General features: G+C 40.6%; 1 protein-coding gene across 1 annotated transcript in view; it reads left to right on the top strand.

Moving 5' to 3' along the window:
• The window catches only part of LOC121517249 (NLR family CARD domain-containing protein 3-like), a 28,317-nt gene extending 2,479 nt beyond the window's left edge, over window positions 1–25,838 (top strand). Inside the window, exons 2-8 of the mRNA XM_041798883.1 lie at window positions 10,965–12,768; window positions 15,151–15,324; window positions 15,412–15,585; window positions 15,668–15,841; window positions 20,695–20,865; window positions 20,975–21,021; window positions 25,300–25,838. Of these exons, the coding sequence (XP_041654817.1) occupies window positions 10,965–12,768; window positions 15,151–15,324; window positions 15,412–15,585; window positions 15,668–15,841; window positions 20,695–20,865; window positions 20,975–21,021; window positions 25,300–25,838 (3,083 nt within the window). The remainder of the gene's footprint in view (window positions 1–10,964; window positions 12,769–15,150; window positions 15,325–15,411; window positions 15,586–15,667; window positions 15,842–20,694; window positions 20,866–20,974; window positions 21,022–25,299) is intronic.
• The last annotated feature ends 225 nt before the right edge of the window (window positions 25,839–26,063 follow it).

Genomic DNA, 26,063 nt, shown 5'->3' with positions numbered 1-26,063 from the left:
AGAAAAAATAAATAAGGTGGAAAACTAAATAAAGAAGCGTGAACGCTTAAAGCTTTCTATGGATGATGGATATGGTGACTTTTAAGATTTACAAAAATTATAAACTAATGATTGGTATTTTATCATTCTATATACTTAAGAAATACTATTAAAAACCAGGCTGTTCAGTTTATTTATTGACTTGTGCAATCAAGTCTCATTAGTGTGGAGCTGTGCTACAACATGAAGCAATAAATATATTTAAAAAATAATATTCATTTTATTTCTCAAGTTATAAGTTTATCATTTATTTGCACTCTACCTTTAATGTAAACAAAAAAAGCAGCTTTAGATGTTAATAGGGTAAAAGATGGGGGAAAGAAACAAAACAAAACCAGACTGAAGCAAAAAAGCACAAATATTTCACAATAAAAAGAAATAAATGCTGATGCACTTTCTTTTAAAATTCAAAATGGCATTATACATTATCTCTTCTACAGTGGAGTAGACTATCCTAAAAGGCATTTTAACTGTTTAAAGGAAATGACAAAGCTTTTTCTGTTTTTTCTTCCTCCCAAAAATGTAATAAATGAGACTAAGAGTTGAAGTCAATGAAGGATAAATATGGAGAGGCTGGTAAAGCTGATTTTCTTACAAGAACACTGCATATTACCCTGAGCAGAGGATCTCTGAGGCAGTGAAGGACCATAAAGGCTGGTCCTGAAGAATAGACGGTCTGTTAAAAACTCAACCCTAGAACAGCAGAGAGCTGCCAACATGACTCTGGTCTGCTCAACAGTCCTGACCGTTACAGGTTAGGTTTTATTACCAATGTAACAGGGCTAAAAACTGAGGGAGCTCTGCTAATGGTTATTAACACTGGTCTATTATAATAGAGTATAGTCTTTATTATGATATTGATGATTAACACTGGTCTATTATAATAAAGTATAGTCTATTATAATATTAATGATTAACACTGGTCTACTATAATAGATTATAGTCTTTATTATAATATTAATGATTAACACTGTTTAAAAGGCCACAACAGTGTTCTAGACCTGCCCTCTTTGTCTTGAGATAACTCTGAGAATCACTGTTTCATCATTTTTATGTTTAACATTAAGAGCAAATCAATCAATAAAAACACAAATGAAGCGTCATGTCAGAAATTAAAAAAACCATATCAAAAAAATACAATCGGGGCACTCAGATGGTCGAGTGGTTTAAGGTGCTACCCATGTACGCGGGCGGCCTCGGTTCAAATCCAGCCAGTGGCCTTTTACTGCATGTCTCTCTCCACTCTCTTCTCTGTTTCCGAGTCTATCCACTGTTCTTCCTCTATCTAATAAAGGCATGAAAAGGCCCAAAAATAAATCTTAAAAAAAAAATACAATCAAACATTTCAAACATTGGAATCAAACATTACTAAGAACACAATCAGTTTTTGGTCAATGATATAAAATACACAAATATTGAATGTGCCTACCTGCTCAGATTGATCGTTGCTAGAAAGAACTCTGCCTCCTCTGGCTTTATCTTATACCTGAAGTCCAAATGTCCCACAGGAGGACTGACCCTAAACGCAGCATTACGTAACTAGCTGAAACCAGTTTGGACCAATTTAAATGTCCCTGAGCCAATTAGAGAAGTAGACTGAAGACTCTCCAGAGTCTAATCAACCTGTTGACTTTTCTCTTTTTAAAATCTCTAATTATCTGTTTTTTAGGTTCTAATGATCCATTCATCCATTTTCTTCCGCTTATCCGGGGTCAGGTCGCGGTAGCAACAGGCTAAGCTTCCTTCGCCGCCAGTGTCCACCAGCAGGTCCTAGGGTTGCCACCAGCGGAGGATTTGAACATGGACCACTCGGCCTCCATGTCCCCAACCTCCCCCGGGCTTCTGAAGGTTTCTGAAGAGACAGCAGACATTTACGTAGAGTTGACTTTACAACAGTTGTGTTCACATCTCCCATACCATGGCTGAATAATAACTATACCGTGAAGTATACCCAAGACCACCTCTAACAGTGGACTCAGGAAGGGTGCTAAGTAGAGATGTGAGGGTATTGTTAATTTTGAGGTGACTAAGGCGTCTTAGTATTGTTGTAGACATGTGACCATTTCAAACAGTAGGTCTTCGTGTCGGTTTTAGCAGAGCAGAGCAAAATGGATGAAATGGAGAACAGAGTGACTGAGTTCCTGTGTTCCTATGTTCCTGTGTATTATTGTTTTTATGGTACCTGTGATGCCTGTGCTTTACTGGTCAGTGTTTGATCATGTTTTCTGTTCTTGAACTGTTGCGTTTTGTTGATTTTTCTGAGTATCATTGTTCTGATGTCTGTCTTTTTGCTTTGTTCTTATTGCTAACCATGTCAAAGCACTTTGTAAACCCTTGATTTTAAAAGTGCTCTATAAATGAAGTTATTATTATTGTTATTATTATTATTATTATTACTACTACTTTTATCATTATTACCTCTGCCAAGGAGGTTATGTGATCAGCAGGGTTGGTTTGTTTGTTAGTTTGTTTGTTAGCAACATAACTCAAAAAGTTAGGACGGATTTTGATGAAATTTTCAGGAAATGTCAGCAATGGCATAAGGAAGAACTGATTAGATTTTGGGAGTGATCCGGACCACCGTCTGGATCCAGGAATTTTTTACAGGATTCTTTACTATTGGGAGATAGGGCTATTGGTGGAGGTCTGCGCTGTTACCACTTTACACCAGGAGATGGCGGACATCAGTCACTTCAATCCCAGCAGCATTTTTGGGTGTGTTTCTATTCAAAGTTTTGGAGTTTAAAGAGTTTGAAAGACACGTGCCCGGTCGAGGAGACGAGTCAGTGCGTAACAGAGAGAAAGACAGCGAACTGTAGCGAAAAATCTCACAATGCTGGGAGGAATAGAGGAATATTCACCCTCTGCCATGACTTCCAGTCATCCAGTGAGACCATGGGTGAGACTGTCAGTGCATCTTTTGGCACCGGCAGGCAATGCTTCCACCATGACACCCGTAGCGAAACCAATACCTAACCTCACTGTGTTTCCACCCCACTGGGGAGGGAGTACTTGGCAAATGCTGTGGTGGGGGGACACATCGGGGCGAATCCAACAATTTTTTAAAGGATTCTTCTCTATTAGGAGATAGGGCTAATGGCGGAGGTCTGTGCTCTCCGAGTGCTTTTCTAGTTATTATTTTGATACTGCTACATCCCTAATGCACAAGTGTGGTGCATTTATGTTCACAGTGATAAAATGAACTGGACTCCTGGGTCGGGTGCTCTCAGATCTTGGCTTTGGTTCTTTAAAAACATGAATATTAACCCATTTAAGCCTGAAAACACAAACTATAGCCAGGAAATTCAGATTTTTACCTCTGCCAAGGAGGTCATGGGATCGGGAGGGTTTGTTAGATTGTTAGCAACGTAACTCAAACAGATATGGACAGATTTTGATGAAATTTTCAGGAAATGTCAGAAATGGCATGAGGAATAACTGATTAGATTTTGGGAGTGATCCGGATCACTGTCTGGATCCAGGAATATTTTACAGGATTCTTTACTATTGGGAGATAGGGCTAATGGTGGAGGTCTGCGCTCTCTGAGTGATTTTCTAGTTTGGAACTGAAATCTTTATTTCACTTCCTACTGAAATCCAAAAAACCCCCCAAATTTCCATAAAATTTAACATATGTATTTTTTCTGTCTCATTTGATATGTGAGGTGTTTTTGGTAACTCATAATCCACTTGAGGGCATTTTTCTTTTTATCATTTTTCAGATTGTATTCAGAAGTTTTTTTTCAGTAATTTATGACCATATTGATTGATTGATTGAACCAGCTTTAAGGGGTTAACCACAACCAACCTTTAACTTTATCTGTAGTCTGCTTAAAAGATGAAGTATTTTGGAAAATGCACTAATGAAGTGGTACAGGATGTCCTGCTGCCTCATTACTGATACAGTAAATTAGTCTCAGATTTTCCTCTGAGGCTCAAACTGTAAATCCAATTATTCTTCAGCATGGTCCACAAGGGTTCTCACACTCTCGCAGTATTTGTTATTGTTGTTTCTGCAAGCTAATTGGCTCCCTGATCCAAACAGAGTTTAGTTTCCTGTGAGGAACATGCTGGGATTAATCATGGGTTTAATCTGTTGGCTCACACTGCTGGGACTAACTGAGCTGCTGTGAGGAGGCTTCTGTGGCTGCAGGGTTAATAAGTTAATACAGTCTCTAAAGCCCTTATTCTGACGGCCCTGTAGCGTTTAATTATAATGTTTAATAGAAGCACAGTCTGATGTAAGTTAGAGCACGGCACTGAGGGGCTGACATGAAAAAGCTTAGTAAAATGTACTCATGATAGCATGTTTGTACAATACAGTAAAGAATACAGTATTTTATGCTTAAATTACAAATATTTAACATGAATAAAATGTGTGAACCTGAAACACCAGATAGACTGTTTCATGTGTTTACTGCATGGATGTATTTCAGCGTCATTTAGGAAAGCTCCCATAGAAAGCATTTGGGAAGGTCAGGACTTTTCAAAAATTTTCAGGAGAAATGTTCTGTCACATTCATGACGGGCCAATCACAGTGACAGGAAAAAACAAGGTTGTGTGAATGTGCTTCTCCTGAGCTGACAGGCCACCGCTGCCATGGATTGTTAAAGGCAAAGCCTCTCTGTGAATAAAACCAATGCCAAGGCCGCTCACCCTCTCTGCCAAAACCAGCGTTAAGCGTTGCTTTCTCCCCTGTTTTAATAGAGAAATGTTGTTCAGTTCTGACAATACTGCTGCGGCTAAGTTTAAGCTAATCCTCCTCTCGCAGACATGGTACCACCACTCACACAACAACTAACCCTTTACCCCTGTAACTCTCACAAACTCGTGCTGAAGCAGATCGGCAGAAGAGCAAAAACACCAGCTTTTAGTGTTTTTATTCTTTATTTCATACAGAAACATAGTGAAAATAATGCTACACTAAAGCCACATCCAAGCTAGTAATCACACAGGAGGCAGCCTTTGCTACCGTCTTTTAGTACAACTAAACCCCGCCCACAGCTACCCCCTCGCCCTCCTCAGTGATGCTGATTGGTCTTAACAGTGCTCAGTTCGGCACCAAGTGACAACCTCCGGTCCTGAAAAATGAAGCAAATACGGAAGTGCAAAAAATTGCTATACCGCAAGAGTCCACTTGAGGCTGGAACAGCAGAAGTCCCGTCTGGACACACGTTAAACAGCCGGTTTTGACACTAGAGATAAACTGGTTTACAGCCTGGTTGAAAACACCAAACGTGTCTCATTAGCTAGTGTCTTATTGTGCTCCCACTGTATGGGGGGTGAGTTTTTTTGTACCACGATCGTTTGGATTATATTTAGGACGAAAGCTGGTTGGCGTGTCTCATTTGATTGACGGATAGCTCGGCAGGCAGAGGCTCTGTCTCTGTTTCTATGCTATCTAGCAGGCTGACAGGAAGTCACGCTTAGTGGACGGGCTGTTAGGTTGATCCACAATTCGGTTGAGACCGTAATTTCAATATGGAAGCCTCAACGGATTGGCTTCAAGAGCTGTTTGAGTCTGCCTATTGTAAGCAGACGACTGACGTCACACTGGGTTTGTCCAATTCTTTCTACAGTCTATGTTCGGCACCAGTGTTGTGGATTGGAGCTTTTAAAGATGGATTTGTCTGATGATAGAGATGGAGTCTGGCAAATCCATCTGCTTTGCAGGGTTAAAAAGTGTGGGCTTAAGCAGGAAAGCATCATAAACCCATCAGCTGTTTATCAGCCTTTATTTATTAGGCTAATCAGCATTCATAGGTAACTTTTTCTGTAAAAAGGTAAATTGATTATGAAGATTTACCTTATTTCCCAGAGGTAGCTGTGGAATGGCTCAGTGTGTGCCCATGATTCTTTGTGGCAGCCACACACAGATGCATGCAAAATAATTTATAACACACTATTTCTTTGGTCTAAAATTAAAGTTCTTGTTTATGAGACTCAGTCTAAAGTTTGTGCAGCGTGCCCACCACTTAAAACAGCACAAAGTTTGATACATAACGACCTCAACGGCAGCTGTGGCCCTCTGTGACTGACATGGTCACACACCTCCAGCTGCCTTGCATACCCGACGCGCTTTCACGAAACTACAGTGTCGAACTCAGTGACTGAGCCCACAAGCTACAAGAGGAAAGTTTTTTAAATAAATATAATAACCTCCATGATGGGCCATGCGTGCAAAATAGAAAAGATCTGTGCATCTGTCTGTGTGACTGTGCTGGAATGAAAGGGCATCCACACTGATCACCCAGTCAATATGACAGACAGCTTTCAAAATTTACATCATCCTTTAAAAAAATTCATTGATGACGAAGAATTTTTCAGTTAAGAGCTTTGGGTGGTAATGGAAAGAATGAGATCGGGAAAGCAGGTGAAGTGAGATTCCAAAGGAGGGTGTCTGGTTTCAGCCTTAGGCCGACCACACACCAGACGACTTTTTAATTCCTGAATGATTTTAAAATAGTTGGAGACCACAGACATCAGGACAACTTCAAATATTATTTCATCCTTAATCCTCTGAACGCACACACCAGACAACTCTGATTGAGATCACTGGAGACCACACACCTGCCAACCTGTCAGCAACCTTAGGTGATCAGGTGACTTAAGACAGAAACATACAACCACAGATGTCCATTGATACCGCCTTGCTGTCCACCCAAAACAGGCCTGCTGGCATGTATTCCAGATGCAGCAAAAATCCTAAAAAAGGAAAGAATCAGGATGAAATTCTGGCTGAATGAAGCTACAGTTGTGTTTATGGTTGTGAGCAGTGAAAGTACGTATGATCTGGCTGGTGACGCTATCCTGTCTGCTCGCTCTCATTGGTTGGTGTGGGCAGCACTACGCCCTAGAATCGTAAATATCAAACATGTTTGATAGTCACAATTCGGGATATCGGAAGCTACAGTGGGATTTGTAGCAGTAAAATAATTGTGATGACACCACACACCTAAAGATTCAGACAAATAATTGCTTGCGATAGGCTTCACTCGGGATGCGCCCCCATGATCGTTGGGGGAGGAAAATTATGCCTCAAATCATGCTTAAAATCCTGTAGTGTGTGGCCGGCCTTAGCGATTGTGTGAGAAGTTCAGATATCCAGAGAGATCATGGAGAAGAGCTGTTACTCCCTCATATCTATAAAGGAGGCATCTGAGGTGATTCGGAGGTCCTCCAGGCTCTAACAGGGAGGGGAGCCCAGGAGTTGACCTAAGGATTATGTATCTGGGAACACCTGGAGTTCCCTCAGGAGGAGATAAAAAATGTCTGTGTCATCTTTCTGAGCCTGCTGTCATTGTTGGCCCTGAATGAAAGAAATGTACTCATGTTAAATCTGAATATTATAGCTTAGAACCCATTTAAAACTTAATTTAAAGGTTGCATATTAGAGCTTTCCGGTCTTGTGAATTTCTTCTACTGGTTGAGGTGTAAACATGAGAAAAATCTCTGCTGCTTCTGATCAGAAAAAACTTTTATTTATTTTATTAGAAAAAAAAAAGCTAGACTCTTTCAGTGAGAAGAGGAGGCTGGGACGTCTATCTGTCGATATGCTGTTGAACAGGTTGTGGCATTTCTTGGTATCTGTTGTTTTTAACCTCGACTCTGTCCTGTTGTGGCTCAGATCTGTTCTCCGTGTTGAAGGTAAGAGACTTTAACCACTTATTAATCAGCAGCTCTGGCTGCAGTAGAGGGAAAAAGAACACAGTTACTCTGTTATTATGCAGACCACCTATCTGTGTGATAGGTGTGGTGGACTCCTGATAGATAGATAGATAGATAGATAGATAGATAGATAGATAGATAGATAGATAGATAGATAGATAGATACTTTATAAATCCAAGAGTGGGCAATGAAAACATGTTGCTGGGGAACCTCATGAAACTGAATGAACAAAAAAAGAGACAGTGATGTTTGGTGGATGGCATGAAGAAATCTGTATAAAAAAGAGTACACCTTTATGATGGATTTGTATGGGGCGCTCTTTGTAAAAAGTTGTTGTAATTTTTAAACACGTGTATTTTCCACATTTAGCTCTTTTTCTGCACATACAGATTTTTCATATATAAGAGGCATAATTAATAGGAAAATAATAATTTTCAGGTGAGAAAATTGCAGGTAAAACTTACTAATCTAAATCTAAATCTAAAAAATAAAAGTAAATCTAAATAATAAATCTAAAAATAAATACTAAATGTTCATCTAAATACTAAATGTAAAGCTAAATAATAAATCTAAATCTATATAATAAATCTAAATCTTAATAATAAAATAAATTAAAATAAGTAAATCTAAATATTAAATCTATATATAAAAACTAAATGTAAATCTTAAAACTAAATGGGTATCTAAATAATAAATCTAAATCTATATAGCAAATCTAAATCTTGAGGCTGTGCGCCTGTTCAAGCAACATTCAAGGGGCGTGGAATGACATGATTTGCATATTTCCTAAATATTTAGCTTTACACTCATCGAGACATTTAGATTTAGATTTAGATTTTACATTTAGATTTAGATTTATTTTTTAGGTTTAGATTTATTATTTTGGTTTAAATTAAGCATTTAGATTTAGATTTAGTACAAAAAAATATTAACTATCCATTGACCAGACATTTTAAATGAAAAACAACAGCCACCCTTCTATCCTGGAGGTGTAGACAGTGATAATATCCCAGATTTGATACATCTAGGTAACAGAATCCCACAGCTCAGCCAGCAGGAAACTTTAGGAGCTTTAAAAAGACTAACTCATTACCCAGGCCTTCCTACAGAAACAAAATTGATATACTGCTGTTTCATTTTGAAAAAGTTTTCCAACATTTCAAGAAATATCCGCGTAAGCACGGTACCACTGAAAACGTCTGAAAACGCTGTAGTGCATATGCCAAGCCTGTACGTGGCGCTGTGTTGCTGCCATGGAAATGCACCAAAAGAGAAGTAGATCACATAAAATTGACACAAACTTTCTTCTAGTTGCCCTTCAGGTTGTTCTCCACATTGGATTTAAGAACATCTGGTGTATGTGTTTCGTGGTGGTGGTAAAGGAGCATCAGATTTTGCTGTAAAAGCCACAACAAGCTCAGTAGCTTCTGCAGCACGAACACAACCCTGTAATCCACCACTGTTGTTTTGGTCGGACCCACGCAGGTGACTTAAGAGAGCTATGCTATGTGTGACGTAATAGTTTCAATAGCCTTTTGAGGCAGTCACTGCAATCAAACGATTTCTGTAACTTTCAGTGAGACTTCTGCACCTCTCAGCAGGTATTTTGGCCCACTCCTCATGAGCAAACTGCTCCAGTTGTCTCAGGTTTGAAGGGTGCCTTCTCCAGATGCCATGTTTCAGCTCCTTCCACAGATGTTCAATAGGATTTAAATCAGGGCTCATAGAAGTCCACTTCAGAATAGTCCAATGGTTTGCCCTTAGCCATTCTTGGGTGTTTTTAGCTGTGTGTTTTGGGTCATTATCCTGTTGCAAGACCCATGACCTGCGACTGAGACCAAGCTTTCTGACACTGGGCAGCACATTTCTCTCTAGAATACCTTGATAGTCTTGAGATTTCATTGTACCCTGCACAGACACCCTGTGCCAGATGCAGCAAAGCAGCCCCAGAACATAACAGAGCTTCCTCCATGTTTCACAGTAGGGACAGTGTTCTTTTCTCGGTATGCTTCATTTTTGTGTCTGTGAACACAGAGCTGATGTGCCTTGCCAAAAAGTTGCAGTTTTGTCTCGTCTGTCCATAGGACATTCTCGCAGAAGCTTTGTGGCTTGTCAGCATACAGTGTGGCAAATTCCAGTCTCGCTTTTTTATGATTTGTTTTCAACAGTGGTGTCCTCCTTGGTCGTCTTTCATGAAGTCCACTTTGGCTCAAACAACGACGGATGGTGCGATCTGACACTGATGTACCTTGACCTTGGAGTTCACCTCTAATGTCTTTGGAGGTTGTTCTGGGCTCTTTTGTTGCCATTTGTATTATCCGTCTCTTCGATTTGTCATCAATTTTCTTCCTGCGGCCACGTCCAGGGAGGTTGGCTACAGTCCTGTGGATCTTAAATTTCTGAATAATATGTGCAACTGTAGTCACAGGAACATCAAGCTGCTTGAAGATGTCTTATAGCCTTTACCTTTAACATGCTTGTCTATAATTTTCTTTCTAATCTCCTGAGACAACTCTCTCCTTCACTTCCTCTGGTTCATGTTTAGTGTGGTACACACCATGTCACCAAACAGCACAGTGACTACTTGTCACCCTTTAAATAGGCCGACTGACTGATTACAAGTTTGTAGACACCTGTGATGCTAATTAGAGGACACACCTTGGTTGAACATGTCCCTATGGTCACATTATTTTCAATCTTTTCTAGGGGTACCATCATTTTTGCCCAGGCCTGTTTCATGAGTTTTTTTTTTTTTTTATAATTCTGTTGAACCACAGTTCAAAAGCAATGTCTGATTTTCATTGGTTAATTTTCAATGAATTTTTATTTATTATCACTTTTGTCAGATTCAGGTGATTTCTGTGACCATTGTGGGTTTTTCTTTCATTAACAGAGGGGTACCAACAATTGTTTCCACGTGTGTATATGGGTTTCACTTTCAGAAAAGAGTGACAAAAACTATTGAACTTTTTCATGATATTCTAATTTTTTGAGATGCCTGTACATTAAATGTCCTTAAACTGGATACCGTCTCCCACTCACACTCTCTTTGTTAGTATTCTTAACAAATGGTCTTGTTATACTAGTTTTTATTAAATATATTTCTTGTCCTGTTCCAGCAGCTAGAGGAGCTGCATGGGCTGGCTGACTGTCTGCTGAGCAGGAAGAACAATCCAGTGGATTTAAGACAAACATTTTTGTTACTGTAAACTTTCAATGGGAATCACTCATTGACATAATTTTTCATCTATGCAGAAACAGATGCTTCAGTGTGCCGACAGAAACTGAAGTCTCACCTGAAGGAGAAATTCCAGTGTGTGTTTGAGGGGATTGCTAAAGCGGGAGACCCAACCCTTCTGAATCAGATCTACACAGAGCTCTACATCACAGAGGGAGGGACTGGAGAGGTCAACGATGAACACGAGGTCAGACAGATCGAAACAACATCCAGGAAAGCACACAGAGCAGAAACTACCATCAGACAGGAAGACATCTTTAAAGGCTCACCTGGAAGAGATGAACCAATCAGAAGAGTGATGACAAAGGGAGTGGCTGGCATTGGGAAAACAGTCTTAACACAGAAGTTCAGTCTGGACTGGGCTGAAGGCAAAGCCAACCAGGACATCCAGTTCACATTTCCATTCTCTTTCAGAGAGCTGAATGTGCTGAAAGAGAAAAAGTTGAGCTTGGTGGAACTTGTTCATGATTTCTTCACTGAAACCAAAGAAGCAGGACTCTGCAGGTTTGAAGAGTTCCAGGTGGTCTTCATCTTTGACGGTCTGGATGAGCGTCGACTTCCTCTGGACTTCCACAACAATGGGATCTTGACTGATGTTAGCCAGTCCACCTCAGTGGATGTGCTGCTGACAAACCTCATCAGGGGGAACCTGCTTCCATCTGCTCGCCTCTGGATAACCACACGACCTGCAGCAGCCAATCAGATCCCCCCTGAGTGTGTTGACATGGTGACAGAGGTCAGAGGGTTCACTGACCCTCAGAAGGAGGAGTACTTCAGGAAGAGATTCAGAGATGAGGAGCAGGCCAGCAGAATCATCTCCCACATCAAGACATCCCGAAGCCTCCACATCATGTGCCACATCCCAGTCTTCTGCTGGATCACTGCTACAGTTCTGGAGGATCTGCAGAAGACCAGAGATGGAGGAGAGCTGCCCAAGACCCTGACTGAGATGTACATCCACTTCCTGGTGGTTCAGACCAAAGTGAAGAACATCAAGTATGATGGAGGAGCTGAGACTGATCCACACTGGAGTCCAGAGAGCAGGAAGATGATTGAGTCTCTGGGAAAACTGGCTTTTGAGCAGCTGCAGAAAGGGAACCTGATCTTCTATGAAGCAGACCTGAAAGAGTGTGGCATGGATATCAGAGCAGCCTCAGTGTACTCAGGAGTGTTCACACAGATCTTCAGAGAGGAGAGAGGACTGTACCAGGACACGGTGTTCTGCTTCATCCATCTGAAAGTTCAGGAGTTTCTGGCTGCTCTTCATGTCCATCAGACATTCTTCAGCTCTGGAGTTAATCTGATGGCAGAGGAACAAACAACGTTCCAGGTGTCTAAATTTTTTAAAGACAAACAGAAGCTCAAACACTTCTTCCGTACTGCTGTGGACCAGGCCTTAGAGAGTCCAAACGGACACCTGGACTTGTTCCTCCGTTTTCTCCTTGGTCTTTCACGAGAGACCAATCAGAACCACATCAGGGGTCTGCTGACCCAGAGAGCAAGTGGCTCAAAGATGAAAAAGAAAACAGTGAAGTATATCAAGAAGAAGATCAGTGAGGATCTGTCAGCAGAGAAAAGCATCAATCTGTTCCACTGTCTGAATAAACTGAATGATGGTTCTCTAGTGAAGGAGATCCAAAAGTCACTGACATCAGGATGTGTCTCAACAGATAAACTGTCTCCTGCTCAGTGGTCAGCTGTGGTCTTCATCTTACTGTCATCAGAAGAAGATCTGGACGTGTTTGACCTGAAGAAATACTCTGCTTCAGAGGAGGCTCTTCTGAGGCTGCTGCCAGTGAACAAAGCCTCCAACAAAGCTCTGTAGGTGTAGACTCAATGATCAGCTTAAACGGGATATTTGGGGTTTTTGAAGTTAAGGTTGTATGAGTAATAGAAGTTATAATAGCCACAAGTAGGGATGGGTACCTTTCACATTTGAATTGGTACGGTACTGATTCCCGGTACCGTAACACAATGGTACCAGTTCACAGGAACATCTTCTATCATGAACTGCATGTACGGCACATCTTCTTTCGTCGTGCGTTTTTTTTCAACACCACTAGCAAGTCAGCTTTCTTTTATAAAAGCAGAGCCTGCTCCACACTCATCAATCAATCATGTGGCCGTCCACGCAGAAGTGTAACCGAGCTTTAATCTGGAAAAAAAAAAAAAAAAAAAAAAAAAACCTTCACGCACCAGAACCTTGCACACTGAGTCCATTACATTCTATTTGTATTCACAGCAAAAATTCATAGAAAGTGGCAAATTGTTTCATTCTGCGATGAAAATAAGCAGTGAGGACGAGCCTGTGGCTCTGTCACTCCTTCAAAATCACTCTGAATCCATCCTGACAGAGCGCTTCATACAGCACCAGCTGGGCCGAGTTGGAGAGATGTAGAGCAACTTTTAGGACGCACTCACATCAGGCAGTACCTCACACTAGGCAATACGTACCATGCCTTAATCCAGTGTCTGTTAGGTGACTGAGAGAAAAAACATATCCCTTTATCTTCTATACTAGTATTTCTATGGTTGACATTGTTACGGGCTAAACCTGGGTGAATAAACAATGTCGAAAACCTAAAGCCCTAACATCCAGAAAAGAGAAAGAAAAGAGGAAAGAAAACAGGACTGGTTTTCAGTATGGGAAAACAGGCTGGGTTAGCTCACCTGCACGCCGTGGTCATCTGGCCTAGTTCGTTGTTCAAGCATTGCGTGGTTCGGTGAGCCAAAGCTTTCTTTCAGTTCAGTTTCAGTTTGGTTGGGATGTAACTCAAAAACAATGACAGGTTTCATTCAAGTCTGTGGGGTTTGGGTTGCTGGAGAGTCCGAGTTGGTGTCTTCTTCTCTCAGTGGCAGCGTTCCCCACTACCTGAGTCTTCTGATGTCATTTAAAGGTGACACAGTTGCAGTTTCGCGGGCACTGCTGTCATGGTGCATTCAAGACTGTCGTACATTCCAACATAGTTTAACCCAATGTTTATTTCCCACATGAAAACCAGTCCAAAAAAATTTACAAAGAAAAAGAAAGGAAAGGAAGAGGGACTCTCTCATGCTTATTCCTGACATCCACATGATAAACAGGCAAATCAAGGTGTTTAAAGCAAGGATTTGGTACAAGAGAGGGAGAGAGGGAGGGGGCGAGCAGGAAGCAGCAGGAACTGATCTGGATCATCAGTCATCACACTGCTTCCTCGGATTAGAAGTTTTGCCATGGTAAACCTTAACTTCATGTCACAAATATTGCAGCGTAATCTGCATCGTATTTTGAAAAGCTGAGCGCTACCTTCGACCTTCTATCAGCCATGCTTGTTTTGTTGTTTCAGGAAGCTACTACCAACGTCATTACTCTTGTAAACTGACAACTCTTCTGCTTTCTCCAGTCACAAGGATGCATTAAGGTACCAAAACATGGTACCATTTGATTTTACGTGAATCGATATTGGGAGAACTGACGGAATTTGGTAAGTACCTATTCAAGAACCAAATTCAGTACCCATCCCTAGCCACAAGACAGTTTTTAGAAATTAGTCTGTGTTTCCACTTTAAGGAGAGTGAACTCAAATTAACAGCAAGGAAACTAAGCTATACAGAGTTACTGTCGAGTACAGTTGCTCCGTGTAATTTAGCAAATATCAATGTTTACAATAACAATTTAGCCAAATGAACTAATACTGATGTCAGTGTTTTTCATGTAGATTCCTTTGGTGTAAGACTCTGACACCGCAACATTTCTTTTATTTCTGACAATGGAAATATGTCAAAGTTTGTCTAAAAGAGAACCTTCTCTGTCTGATAAAATGTTAGCTCTCAATCAACAGTTACGTTTGCTCAATCAATCGGTCAAGAACTTTATTTGTCCCCATTAGGGGCGATTAAGTGTGCAAAAATATGGGGAGCATAAGAAACATAAAGGCCACATAAAACACGCAAGAGTAAATAAAAACATGTAACAGCACAATGTGACACATTTAAGCACAAAGTAACGTAAAAGAAGAGACAAATTTAAAATCCATCAAGCAAATTGATCAAGATGAGCATCAGATACTGACATTGGTACCGCCACATTCTCTGATGGACTGATGTTTTTGTATCAGCTGTTACTGATGTTAGACATATACATCGATAGATCTCTACTTTTATTTTTATTTTTAACCATGCAAACATACAAAAACACTTTATGTCACTTCTGATTTTCTTTAGACTGGTTGGTTGTTACCTATCCGAGAGAAGCTGTGCAGCTCTGTCCTCAGTCCTCAGCTCCCAGTCCTCTAGTCTGGGAGACCTGGACTTGAGTAACAACAACCTGAAGGACTCAGGAGTGAAGCTGCTGTCTGATTGCTTAGGGAGTCTATATTGTAGACTACAAACTCTTAGGTAAGTAATGAACAAGTTAATAGAGTTCTCTCATTAAATTTCAGCTCACTCTGATTTTTTATTTTGGCTCACTGGAAACCATTTTAGCTTGAGTGGTTGTAACCTGTCAGAGAGAAGCTGTGAAGCTCTGTCCTCAGTCCTCAGCTCCCAGTCCTCTAGACTGAGAGACCTGGACCTGAGTCACAACCACCTGCAGGATTTAGGAGTAAAACTTCTTTCTGATGGACTCAAGAGTCAGCACTGCCACCTGGAAACTCTCAGGTAAGTTTGGGATTATATAATCAAACATCATCTAAGTTCTTAATCATTACTATATTTTTACCTGACTGAACATCACTTTAAGGTTAAGTGGCTGTAACCTGTCAGAGAGAAGCTGCAGAGCTCTGTCCTCAGTCCTCAGCTCCCAGTCCTCTAGTCTGAGAGACCTGGACCTGAGTAACAACGACCTGCATGATTCAGGAGTGAAGCGTCTGTGTACTGCAATAAAAATTCTGCACTGCTCACTGGAAACTCTCAGGTCAGTGTGAAACTGGTTGAATATAATTATCATGTGATCTTATTTAAAAGGATGTTTTGGAATTTTTGAAGTCAGACTGCATAAGGTACTCGGCAGTAATAGAGCCTCTAGCCTCCAGTGATTTCACTGAGATTTCTTTTATACAAGACGTGTTTAGGGAAGCTGTATAGTACCTAGGCCTGTGCGATATATCGGTTTTAACGATAAATCGTTTTTTTTTTTTTGTTAGGAAGAATTAGAAAATAAAAATCTAGATTTTTTGATATTCCTCTGCACTCCTCTTTCTCTCCCCCTGGGGCTCCCGTAGTTTAGACCCTCCCCCTCCTTCACCACAGAGACGCGCAAACAACAGCACGGCTACCGGCGCAAATGCTGAATTTCGTCTCATTAGAACTGTATATTTTCGTCAGCTGTTTGGACCTGGTTCAGGTTTGCAGCTTCGGACCATGAACACACCACAGCACGCTGCAATATTTGTTTAAAGCTGACAACTAAAGGAAGCAGCACGACAAACGTGTGCCAACATCTCAAAGACATGAAGTCGAGTGGCGAAAGTGTGTCTCACTACAGAATTGACAAAAGCTCTACATCCATCAAACACACACTCAAAGCAGCCAATAGCACTGAAATCTAGTGGTGGTCACTTGGAAGTAAACCAGTATCAAGTAACCAGTAAATAATAAGGACCATGTTCGCTTTGCAGAGCGAATGTATCGGTCTGTTTAGGGCTTAACACAAGTTGGGCCGCCTCGGGTTTGTTTTTTGCTCAGCGCTGCAGTGATTCCGCAAACACAACACTTTGAAATGTGTTGAATCTCCTGACTCACTTAATAAATCCATATTCAGTGTTTGAAAACGAGCTGTGGCAGTAAATGACACAGAGATGTATGAAGAGATGCAGCTGTAAACTCTGCACTTTGCAGAAAGTCGCCGGTACCGCTGCAGAAACTTAGTTGAACAATGATAAAAACGCCACTTCCAAAAATTCCTTCACGATAAAAGTCTGTAGCTGTTGATATTTATTTAGGGCTTTTATTGTGAAAGCCCCCAATAGGAAATAAGGTGTAGTCAATCGTCGCTTGACTCACCTCAGCATTACAGAAGTGAAACCTAAAACTATAGAAGCAGTAACACAACATTGAACATACAGAAACAATAATAATTAAAAAAAAATCATTTTTCATGTTATGCTCAGATATGAATTCTGTATGCCATCACAGGTTTCTGCAAATAAATGCAGCCAGTCTGTGTTGATGTAAACTCTCCTTGCAGTAAAAAGGTGCATATTTGAGACCAAATTACAGCTTGCTCTTACCCAAGAGGAAAATCCAGTTGGTATTTGTTACATTTAGCCTAATTCACAAAATCAAAGAAAAACATGCTTTTACTTTTTTTTGGTCATTTATATGTGTTTTTTAAACAAGGATAAGAAAAAATCGTTTAAAATTGTAGATCGAGGGGAGCAGGTGGCCTAGTGGTTAAAGGCGCTCCCCATGTACGCGGGCGGCCCGGGTTCGAATCCGGCGTGAGGCCCTTCACCGCATGTCTCTCTCCCCCACTCTTGACCCTGTTTCCGACTCTATCCACTGTCCTCCTCTATCTAATAAAGGCACAAAAATAATAAATCTTTAAAATTGTAAATCGAATTTATTGAAAGAAAATGGGGGATTAGATTTTTTTGGCCATATTGCCCAGGCCTAATAGTTCCACAGACGTATAGCTGCTCTGCATTTTTAAAGACCCTTTAAAGTGATAATAAATCTGTATTTAGGTTTGTTGTGTGACAGGCCACTGTGTTATGAACCAATCAGGTCAAATTTCAGTCAGATAAAACATCTCTAAATTTATCAAACTAAGATTCAAAAACATGGAAAATAAGGCAGTAAAATCTGCTGTAGGATGGTGTGGGTGTGTTGGTTGAATGAGCTGAAGCCATGTTTTGTTTACAAGAAATACAATCCTCTTAAATTAAAAAAAAAAAAAAAAAAAAAGAAAGAAAAGAAAAAATAATACTACAACCTGACTGGAGAAAAGCACTCACGCTATTAGCCCGCCCCTTGACCTTACTTTAAGTTCCAATGCTCTGTGCAAGAGCAGAGACAAAGTCTGTTTTCTGGTACAAATCTCTCTGTTATGATGCTTTAAATCAAAGGTTTTCAATCTGTTTTTGCCCAAGGCACACCTTCACACAACTTCGCTCTGTGTGAGGCATAGTCTAATCCAGTTTAAGATTCTGCACAGATTGCATCTCACCAGAGTTAAACTGTCTAGGTTTTATGCAAATACAGATCCTACATGTATAAGATGTCACCAAAAGCCTGCAAGGACTGGACATATGTTTTATAAATGCTCATCTCTACACTCATTTTGAAGCAGCATTTTTGATGCTTTCTCAAGCATCTTCCAGTTAACAGTTAAACCCAATCCACTAATTGCTATATTTGGTGTGCCAGATGAGGACATAAACATTACCATCCCTCAGGCTAACTTTGTGGCATTTACCTCACTCCAGGCTTGGAGGCTTATTCTGCGCAACTGGAAGTTGGAAAAGCCCACATCATTTATATCTTGGGTAAAAGAAATGCTATCTGTAATTCCACTGGAAAAGCTTAGATACAATAGATATAAATCCAGAAAGAAATGTATTAATACCTGGTCTCCATTTCTGGAATTCACTAACACTCTTTCTTTTCCTCCTACTGTATGAATACTTTATCTTCTCTTTTTGTATTATGATCTATTAATACTTGTGTGAGCCTATATGAGCCTATGCACAAACTTTGATCGACGTACAGTCGCTAGAAAAAGTATGTGAACCCTTTGAGATTTCTTGGATTTCTGCATGAATTGGTCATCAAATGTGTTCCCATCTTCATCTAACTGACAACAATAGACAAACACAGTCTGCTTAAACTAATACTGCACAAAAAAATGAAATGTTTTCATGTTTTTAATGAACAAAACATAAACATTCACAGTGCAGGGTGTAAAAAGTATGTGAACCCCTAGGCTAATGACTTCTCCAAGAGCTAATTGGAGCCAGGAGTCAGCCAACCTGGAGTCCAATCAATGTGATGAGATTGGATGTGTTGGTTAAAGCTGCCCTGCCCTATAAAAAAACACACACCAGTTTTGAATTTGCTGTTCTCAAGAAGCATTGCCTGATGTAAACCATGCCTGGCACAGAATAGCTCTCAGAAGACCTAAGATCAAAAATTGTTGACTTGCATGAAGCTGGAAAGGGTTACAAAAGTATCTCTGACAGTCTTGATGTTCATGTGTCCACGGTAAGACGGACTGTTTACAAATGGAGAAAGTTCAGCACTGTTGCTACTCTCCCTAGGCGTGGTTGTCCTGTAAAGATGACTGCAAGAGCACAGTGCAGAATGCTCAATGAGGTGAAGAAGAATCCTAGAGTGTCAGCTAAAGACTTACAGAAGTCTCTGGCACATACTAACATTTGTGTTGACAAATCTACAATAAGTAAAACATTAAACAAGAATGGAGTTCATGGGAAGACACCACGGAGGAAGCCACTGCTGTCCAAAAAACACATTGCTGCACGTTTGAAGTTTACAAAAGAGCACCTGGATGTTCCACAGCACTACTGGCAAAATATTCTGTCCATAGATGAAACCAAAATGGAGTTGTTTGGAAGGAACACACAACGCTATGTGTGGAGAAAAAAAGGCACAGCACACCAACATCAAAACCTCATCCCAACTGTGAAATATGGTGGAGGGGCCATCATGGTTTGCTGCCTCAGGGCCTGGACAGATTGCTGTCATTGATGGTAAAATGAATTCCCAATTTTATCGAGACATTTTACAGGAAAATTTAAGACCATCTGTCCGCCAACTGAAGCTCAACAGAGGATGGGTGATGCAACAGGACAACGACCCAAAGCACAGAAGTAAATCAACAACAGAATGGCTTCAACAGAAGAAAATACGCCTTCTGGAGCGGCCCAGTCAGAGTCCTGACCTCAACTCAATTGAGATGCTGTGGCATGACCTCAAGAGAGCAATGCACACCAGACATTGAATAATATTGCTGAACTGAAACAGTTTTTTAAAGAGGAATGGTCCAAAATTACTCCTGACTGTTGTGCAGGTCTGATCTGCAACTACAGGAAACATTTGGTTGAGGTTATTGCTGCAAGAGGAGGGTCAGCCAGTCATTAGCCTAGGGGTTCACATACTTTTTCCACCCTGCACTGTGAATGTTTACATGTTTTGTTCAATAAAAACATGAAAACATATCATTTTTTGTGCAGTATTAGTTTAAGCAGACTGTGTTTGTCTATTGTTGTCAATTAGATGAAGATGGGAACACATTTGATGACAAATTTATGCGACTCTTTTTCTAGCAACTGTATGTTTCCCATTCTCAGCATATTGCTTTGGTGCTGCACATCTAGGTTTCCACTTTAATGTGTTATATTGAATGGTCAATCAATAGTACCTTATGCAAATAGTTGCCCCTCCTCTTGTAAGAGGCATGCATTTTTGGATATAATAATTCTCAAACACATGCTTAGTATTATTTGCTTGTCACTTTTTTATATTTTTATACCTTGTTTATTTACTTTTGTATTATTGTTATTCGTTTGTTATTGTCATTTATTATATCTAATTTAAGTATGTATTATTTTCTTCTCTTGTTTTTGTCAGGTGTTACGATGTAGGGTAGGGGAGTGTTCCTTGTTTGTATTTATTTTCTCCTGCATCATGTTTCTTTATAAAATGTGAAAAACTATAAATAAAGTTGAAAAAAAAAAGAAATGTAAGATTCCTGCCAATGAAGCTTATTTAAATCAGACTGGTGTTCTAACTCTCTCTGTCTCTCTGTAGTCTGTCAGGCTGTCTGATCTCAGAAGACGGTTGTGCGTCTCTGGCCTCAGCTCTGAGCTCTTCCTCCTCCCTGAGAGAGCTGGACCTGAGCTACAATCATCCAGGAGAAGGAGGAGAGAAGCTGCTGTCTTCTCGACTGATGGATCCAGACTACAGACTGGAGACACTGAGGTACAGACAGACGCTCTTTTTCCACTTTGTACCAATCAAATCTGTTCTTATTTCATGATGGGGTAAAGGTTAGTTGCATGATGTAGGTTCTGGTGTTTTTTTCTTCCAGGTTACATCAAGGTGGATTTCAAAGACTGAAACCTGGTCCGAGGAAATGTGAGTTTGATTCACAAATTAATGCTAATTTAGAAACCCAGTCTTCATCTATGGGCTTCTGAATCCACACTTATTTCCCCCAGAGGGTAGCATATGGGCTTGAACGGAGGGAACAGCCAACTTATGTACCTGCAAGAAACAAGGGACGTTGGCATCTGAGGGAGCAAAGGAAGGGTGACAAATCAGAGATGGTCTTGTACATGCTTTATAAGCATACTTCACCCAAGAAAGTATAGAGGTCTCGGACTATGGACTGAGAGAGGTGACAAAGCTGTGCACCTTCTGTTTCCTGAATTGTCCACTCTGTGTGGTCTTGGTCTGCAGATCCTTAAGAAAAATTAGTATGCATTTCCAGCTCAGAAATGACTCTCCAAATCCAGGAAGTAAACAGGGGTCCCCGTCTAGAGACAGTTTCAATAGGCAATACATTGAGACGAAATACCCCCTGGACAAGGATGCCCAGCTGATGGTACCATTCCTCCAGTGTCTGTTGAACACTAACTAGGTCCTGGCGGCCAATTTCTGTTATTTTCTGCTCAGGAGAATCTGGAGGAGGATAAGGCACAGGGCAGAATTTATCCTCAGAAGATGCATGTTGTGACAGCACAGCCTGACCCATCAGAGGTATACGCAAGCACAATGAGCTGACAAGTTGGGTCAGTTTGAATCAGAACAGGGACCATGCAAAGGAAAAGTGCAGAGAAGGGCCCACTGTCTGAAATCACAAGAGGATCATTTGTTACTTTAACCAGTGCAATCTCACTGCTGCGGTGGGCTCTAAATCCTTTCGTTGCCCTGTCTCTTCTTTTTTGTGTTGGTGCCATCAAATTTTAAATTTAAGGTGTATAACTGCCTCCATGACAGTTTATTCTGGGAATTTTGGACGGGATTTTAGGGCTATAAATGCATGGAAATAAATGATTATATTGTTCCAAATACAGTCATTTGAAAAAATGCGGACACCCCATTAAATATTCAGTTTGTTATTAAGAAATGTTCCCATATTGATGTCTACTCTTTTTTTTTGTTAATCTCTGTAAAAGAAAGCAATCTAATCGCAGGTAAACAACAAAAACTAACCTTGTTTTACTCATTAAACAAAAGATATTGACTAAAATGCATTTTCTAACTGAGGGAAAAGTTAGGACATTCTACCACCTAATGGCTAGGGTTACCCCCTTTGGCTGAAATAACATCAGTGAGACTTCTTGTAGCCATCTTCTAGTCTCTGACATCGGTCTGAGGAAAGTTTGACCCACTCGTCAACACAGAATTCTTTCAGCTGTTAGATTTTTTAGGGGTTTCTTGTATGTACAGTCCATTTCAAGTCACTCCACAGCTTCTCAATGGGATCAAGATCTGGGCTTTGACTTGGCCACTCCATGAATCTCCTTTTCTTAGTTTTCAGCCAGTCCTTGGTGGATTTACTGGTACGTTTATGGTCATGTTGTCATGTTCCTTAAGCACTCTCTGATAGACAGTAGATTTCATGGTGGATTCTATAAAAGTGAGCTGACCAGGTCCTGCTGCAACATAGCCTTACCAAACTGTGACTCCACCTCCATGCTTCACATTTTGTAAGATGTCCTTTTCCTGGAAGTCTGTGTTTGGTTTATGCCAAACATGTCCTCTGTTCTGGTGTCCAGATAATTCAATTTCAGACTCGTCTGTCCAAAGAACATTATTTCACAAGTCCTGGTCTTTGTCTAATTTCTCTCTGGCAAACTTCAGCCTAGCCTTCATGTTTCTCTCAGAGAGCAAAGATTCTCCTTGCACATCTCCCATGCAAGTTAAACTTGTGCAGTCTCTTTCTGACTGTAGAGCAGGGGTATCACACTTAATCACAGCAGGGGCCGGATTCTGGATTCAGGACTAACCTGAGGGCCTAACAGGGTCACCTTTTAAACCATAAACTCGGCCTTGTTTCACTGGTAATAAAATATGAAAAAAAAAAACCTTAGTCAAAAAGACAGGTTTAAAGGCTCACAATCTTAGAAAAGTAAATTCTTTGGTTCAAAAATGTCAAAACATGAAATTAAAATTGGAAAATAATGTTTTTTTAATGGCAAATATGTTTGAAAAAAGTCAAAATCCTGAGTTTGAGTGCTATTTGTGAGATGCTGAATCAAAAATGTGACATTAAAACACAAAATAATTTCTTTTCCCAAATTCCTGAATTTTTATCTAAATATTTTTACTCCTTACTTTTTCAGATTTTGTAACTTAACAAGGAAATTTTAAATCATCAAGGATAAGTTGACATTTTTATATATAGGAAATCTGCAGACCTCATACTGATGGGCCAGGTATAGTAAATATGAGATCATCTTGCTGCTGGATTTAACTGTTCCACAGGCCAGATTTGGCCCCGGGCTTTGAGTTTGACACCTGTGCTGTAGAGGTATGCACATCAACAGTAGCAAGAGTCTGCTGTAGAGCCTGAGATGACATTTCAAGGTTTTGGAGACTTCTTTAACCCTTAGAGCTCATAGCTATTTTTTCACCATCATGTCTCGTCTGGACTTTTTTCTTAAAAAGCTTGTAAATCTAAATGTTGCCCTCAACAAATATGGCGCTACCCACCAGAGAAAGCCAAAGGAAAATATGGATGGAATCTTTAAAGACCCTGAAAAGTCACCGAAGTTGAGGGCTCGCTAGAATGGCATCTTTAAGGGCTACGGAGACATCGAGGGTAGCAAACAAACGGCAAAATGGTCAGCTTTCAGAGGAAAAAAGAGTGTCTATGACGTATGGTTCAAAAGTTATTAACCCTGGGAGACCCCGGGAAGTCAGCCAATTTCTGGGCTCACTAGAAAATGTTCTGTAAGAGCTACGAATGCATGAAGAACATATATAGAAAAGCACAACACAGAGCTTTCACAGGAAAAAAACAAGTTATTGCCTATGACTTACGGTTCAAAGGTTACCAAGCAATTTAGAAAGGGGTGTGCGAGCTCTAAGGGTTAAGCATCTTACAATCTGCTCCAAGGGTGAACTTGCGTGGACCACTAGACGTGGGCATGTTGGCAGTTGTTTTGAATGTCCTCCACTTGTAGCCTATTTTTCGGACAGTGGAATGGCTCATTTCAAGTTCTTTTGAGAGCTTTTTTTAACCCATACCAGACTCATAAACTGCTCTGCTGTTCTTTCTGAGGGCCTCAGACAGCTCTTTTCATCTCACCATGGTGTTCACTCTCACTTCAACACTCACCAAACTAAATGTGTGAGGTTTAAATAGGGCAAGCCTCCTTCAAAATGCTTAGTAATATTGTTCTAGTCATGTGCACCTGATGCTGTAAACCTGTGTCTGAAGAGCGAATACATGGGGGGTGTCCTAATTTATTCCCCACCAGAAATTGCATTTTTTTTAGAATGGCATTTAACAGAAAATTTTGAAGTCTTTTCTTCAGTTTTAATTGTTGAGCCATATAACTGGAATCTACCAGTAATGTTAAAATTGATATTAAATATCCATATGTCCAAAAATAATTAAAAACACACACAGACCTACATAGGGTGCCCTATTTTTTTTCACATGACCATATTTTTTCAAGGATTATTTTTGGGGCATTTTGCCTGCCTTTGATAGAACAGCTGAAGAGAGACAGGAAATATGAGAGAGGGCTACGCAGGAACCCATACTGTTCCAAACATTTTTAATAATGAAGTAGGTCTGCACCTCATGGTCATCATCACCTCCCTTTGTACAAAATCCCAGTTGTAATTCCTTTAACAAATAAATCAGCATGGAGATAAATAAATGTGTAGAGAGGTGAAGATGCGTGTGAAAAACTTGGTGAAACAGTGAAAAAGCATGATAAGATCAACCATAATGAATAACAAACAGCAGGATTACATCTCCCCTCTCTTTCCTCTGCTGTGGCTTCAATCCTGTTCGACTCTTAGTAAACTGTTTCAGACACTGTCACAAGATTATCAAATAAGGCTGCACTTTGTGCAGTGTGCAAGTTTTTTTGCATACTGGCTGTTAAAAAAAAACATTGTAGTACTATGCCAGCAGGAGGCTCTTTTCAAGGACTCAGGAAGACAGCTGCAGTTATAGTGTGTGCTACAGCAACCTCCTGACTCCTCCGGTGTTGCCAGCTAAGAGACGCTCTATTTCTTCATGATTTAAGATTGTCCAATCACCCACCGCTACAACAATTTCATACTGTACAGTAAATATAAGTTTGATTGATTCTCAGTAACTGTCAGTAAAGTTGTTTCTGAATGAACAGCTCATAACTGTCAGCTGTGTTGTTTTATTTTCTCCATCAGACGCCTGTGAGCTGGACCTGCGCATACACCCAGACAGCAAAATAAACCTCAGACTGTCCGACAACAACAGGAAGGTGACATTTACGCGAGGATATAGAGCAGCACCTAATCATCTAGACGATTATGACCTGTGGACTCAGGTGCTGTGCCGGACTGGTCTAACCGGTCGCTGTTACTGGGAGGTAGAGTGGAGGGGAGATGTTTATGTATCATTGAGTTACAGAGGAACCAAACAGCCAGGAATCAGAGCTCATTGTTATTTTGGGTTCAATGCTCAGTCCTGGTGTCTGATCTGCTCTGACAAGGGTTACTCTGTCAGGCACCGTAACAGAAGAACAAACATCCCCTCGTCCTCAGTCTCTCACAGAGTATCAGTGTATGTGGACTGTCCTGCTGGCTATCTGTCCTTCTACAAAGTCTCCTCTGACACACTGATCCACCTCCACACCTTCAACACCACATTCACTGAACCTCTCTATCCTGAGTTTGGGCTCTGGACTCATGGTGGCTCAGTGTCTCTGTGTGGTGGCCCCGTTTAAGAAACACTGCTGACTGAAGATCAACTGGCTTTGTTACTCCATGAAGCTGATCTGTCTCAAACTTTTGACTAGTTCTGATTTCATCTCTTTGATTTAAAACATTTGATCACTTTTATCTAGACCAGTGGTTTTCAGAGTGAGAGGCGGGCCTCCCCTGGGGGGGCGCCACAGAGCTTCAGGGGAGGCGCAGAACCATAAACCTGAAAAAAGGTGATTTGCTTGGCG

The sequence above is a fragment of the Cheilinus undulatus genome, linkage group 2, assembly GCF_018320785.1.
Source record: "Cheilinus undulatus linkage group 2, ASM1832078v1, whole genome shotgun sequence".
Taxonomy (NCBI): Eukaryota; Metazoa; Chordata; class Actinopteri; order Labriformes; family Labridae; genus Cheilinus; species Cheilinus undulatus.
This window is presented reverse-complemented; position numbering and strand designations above follow the sequence as displayed.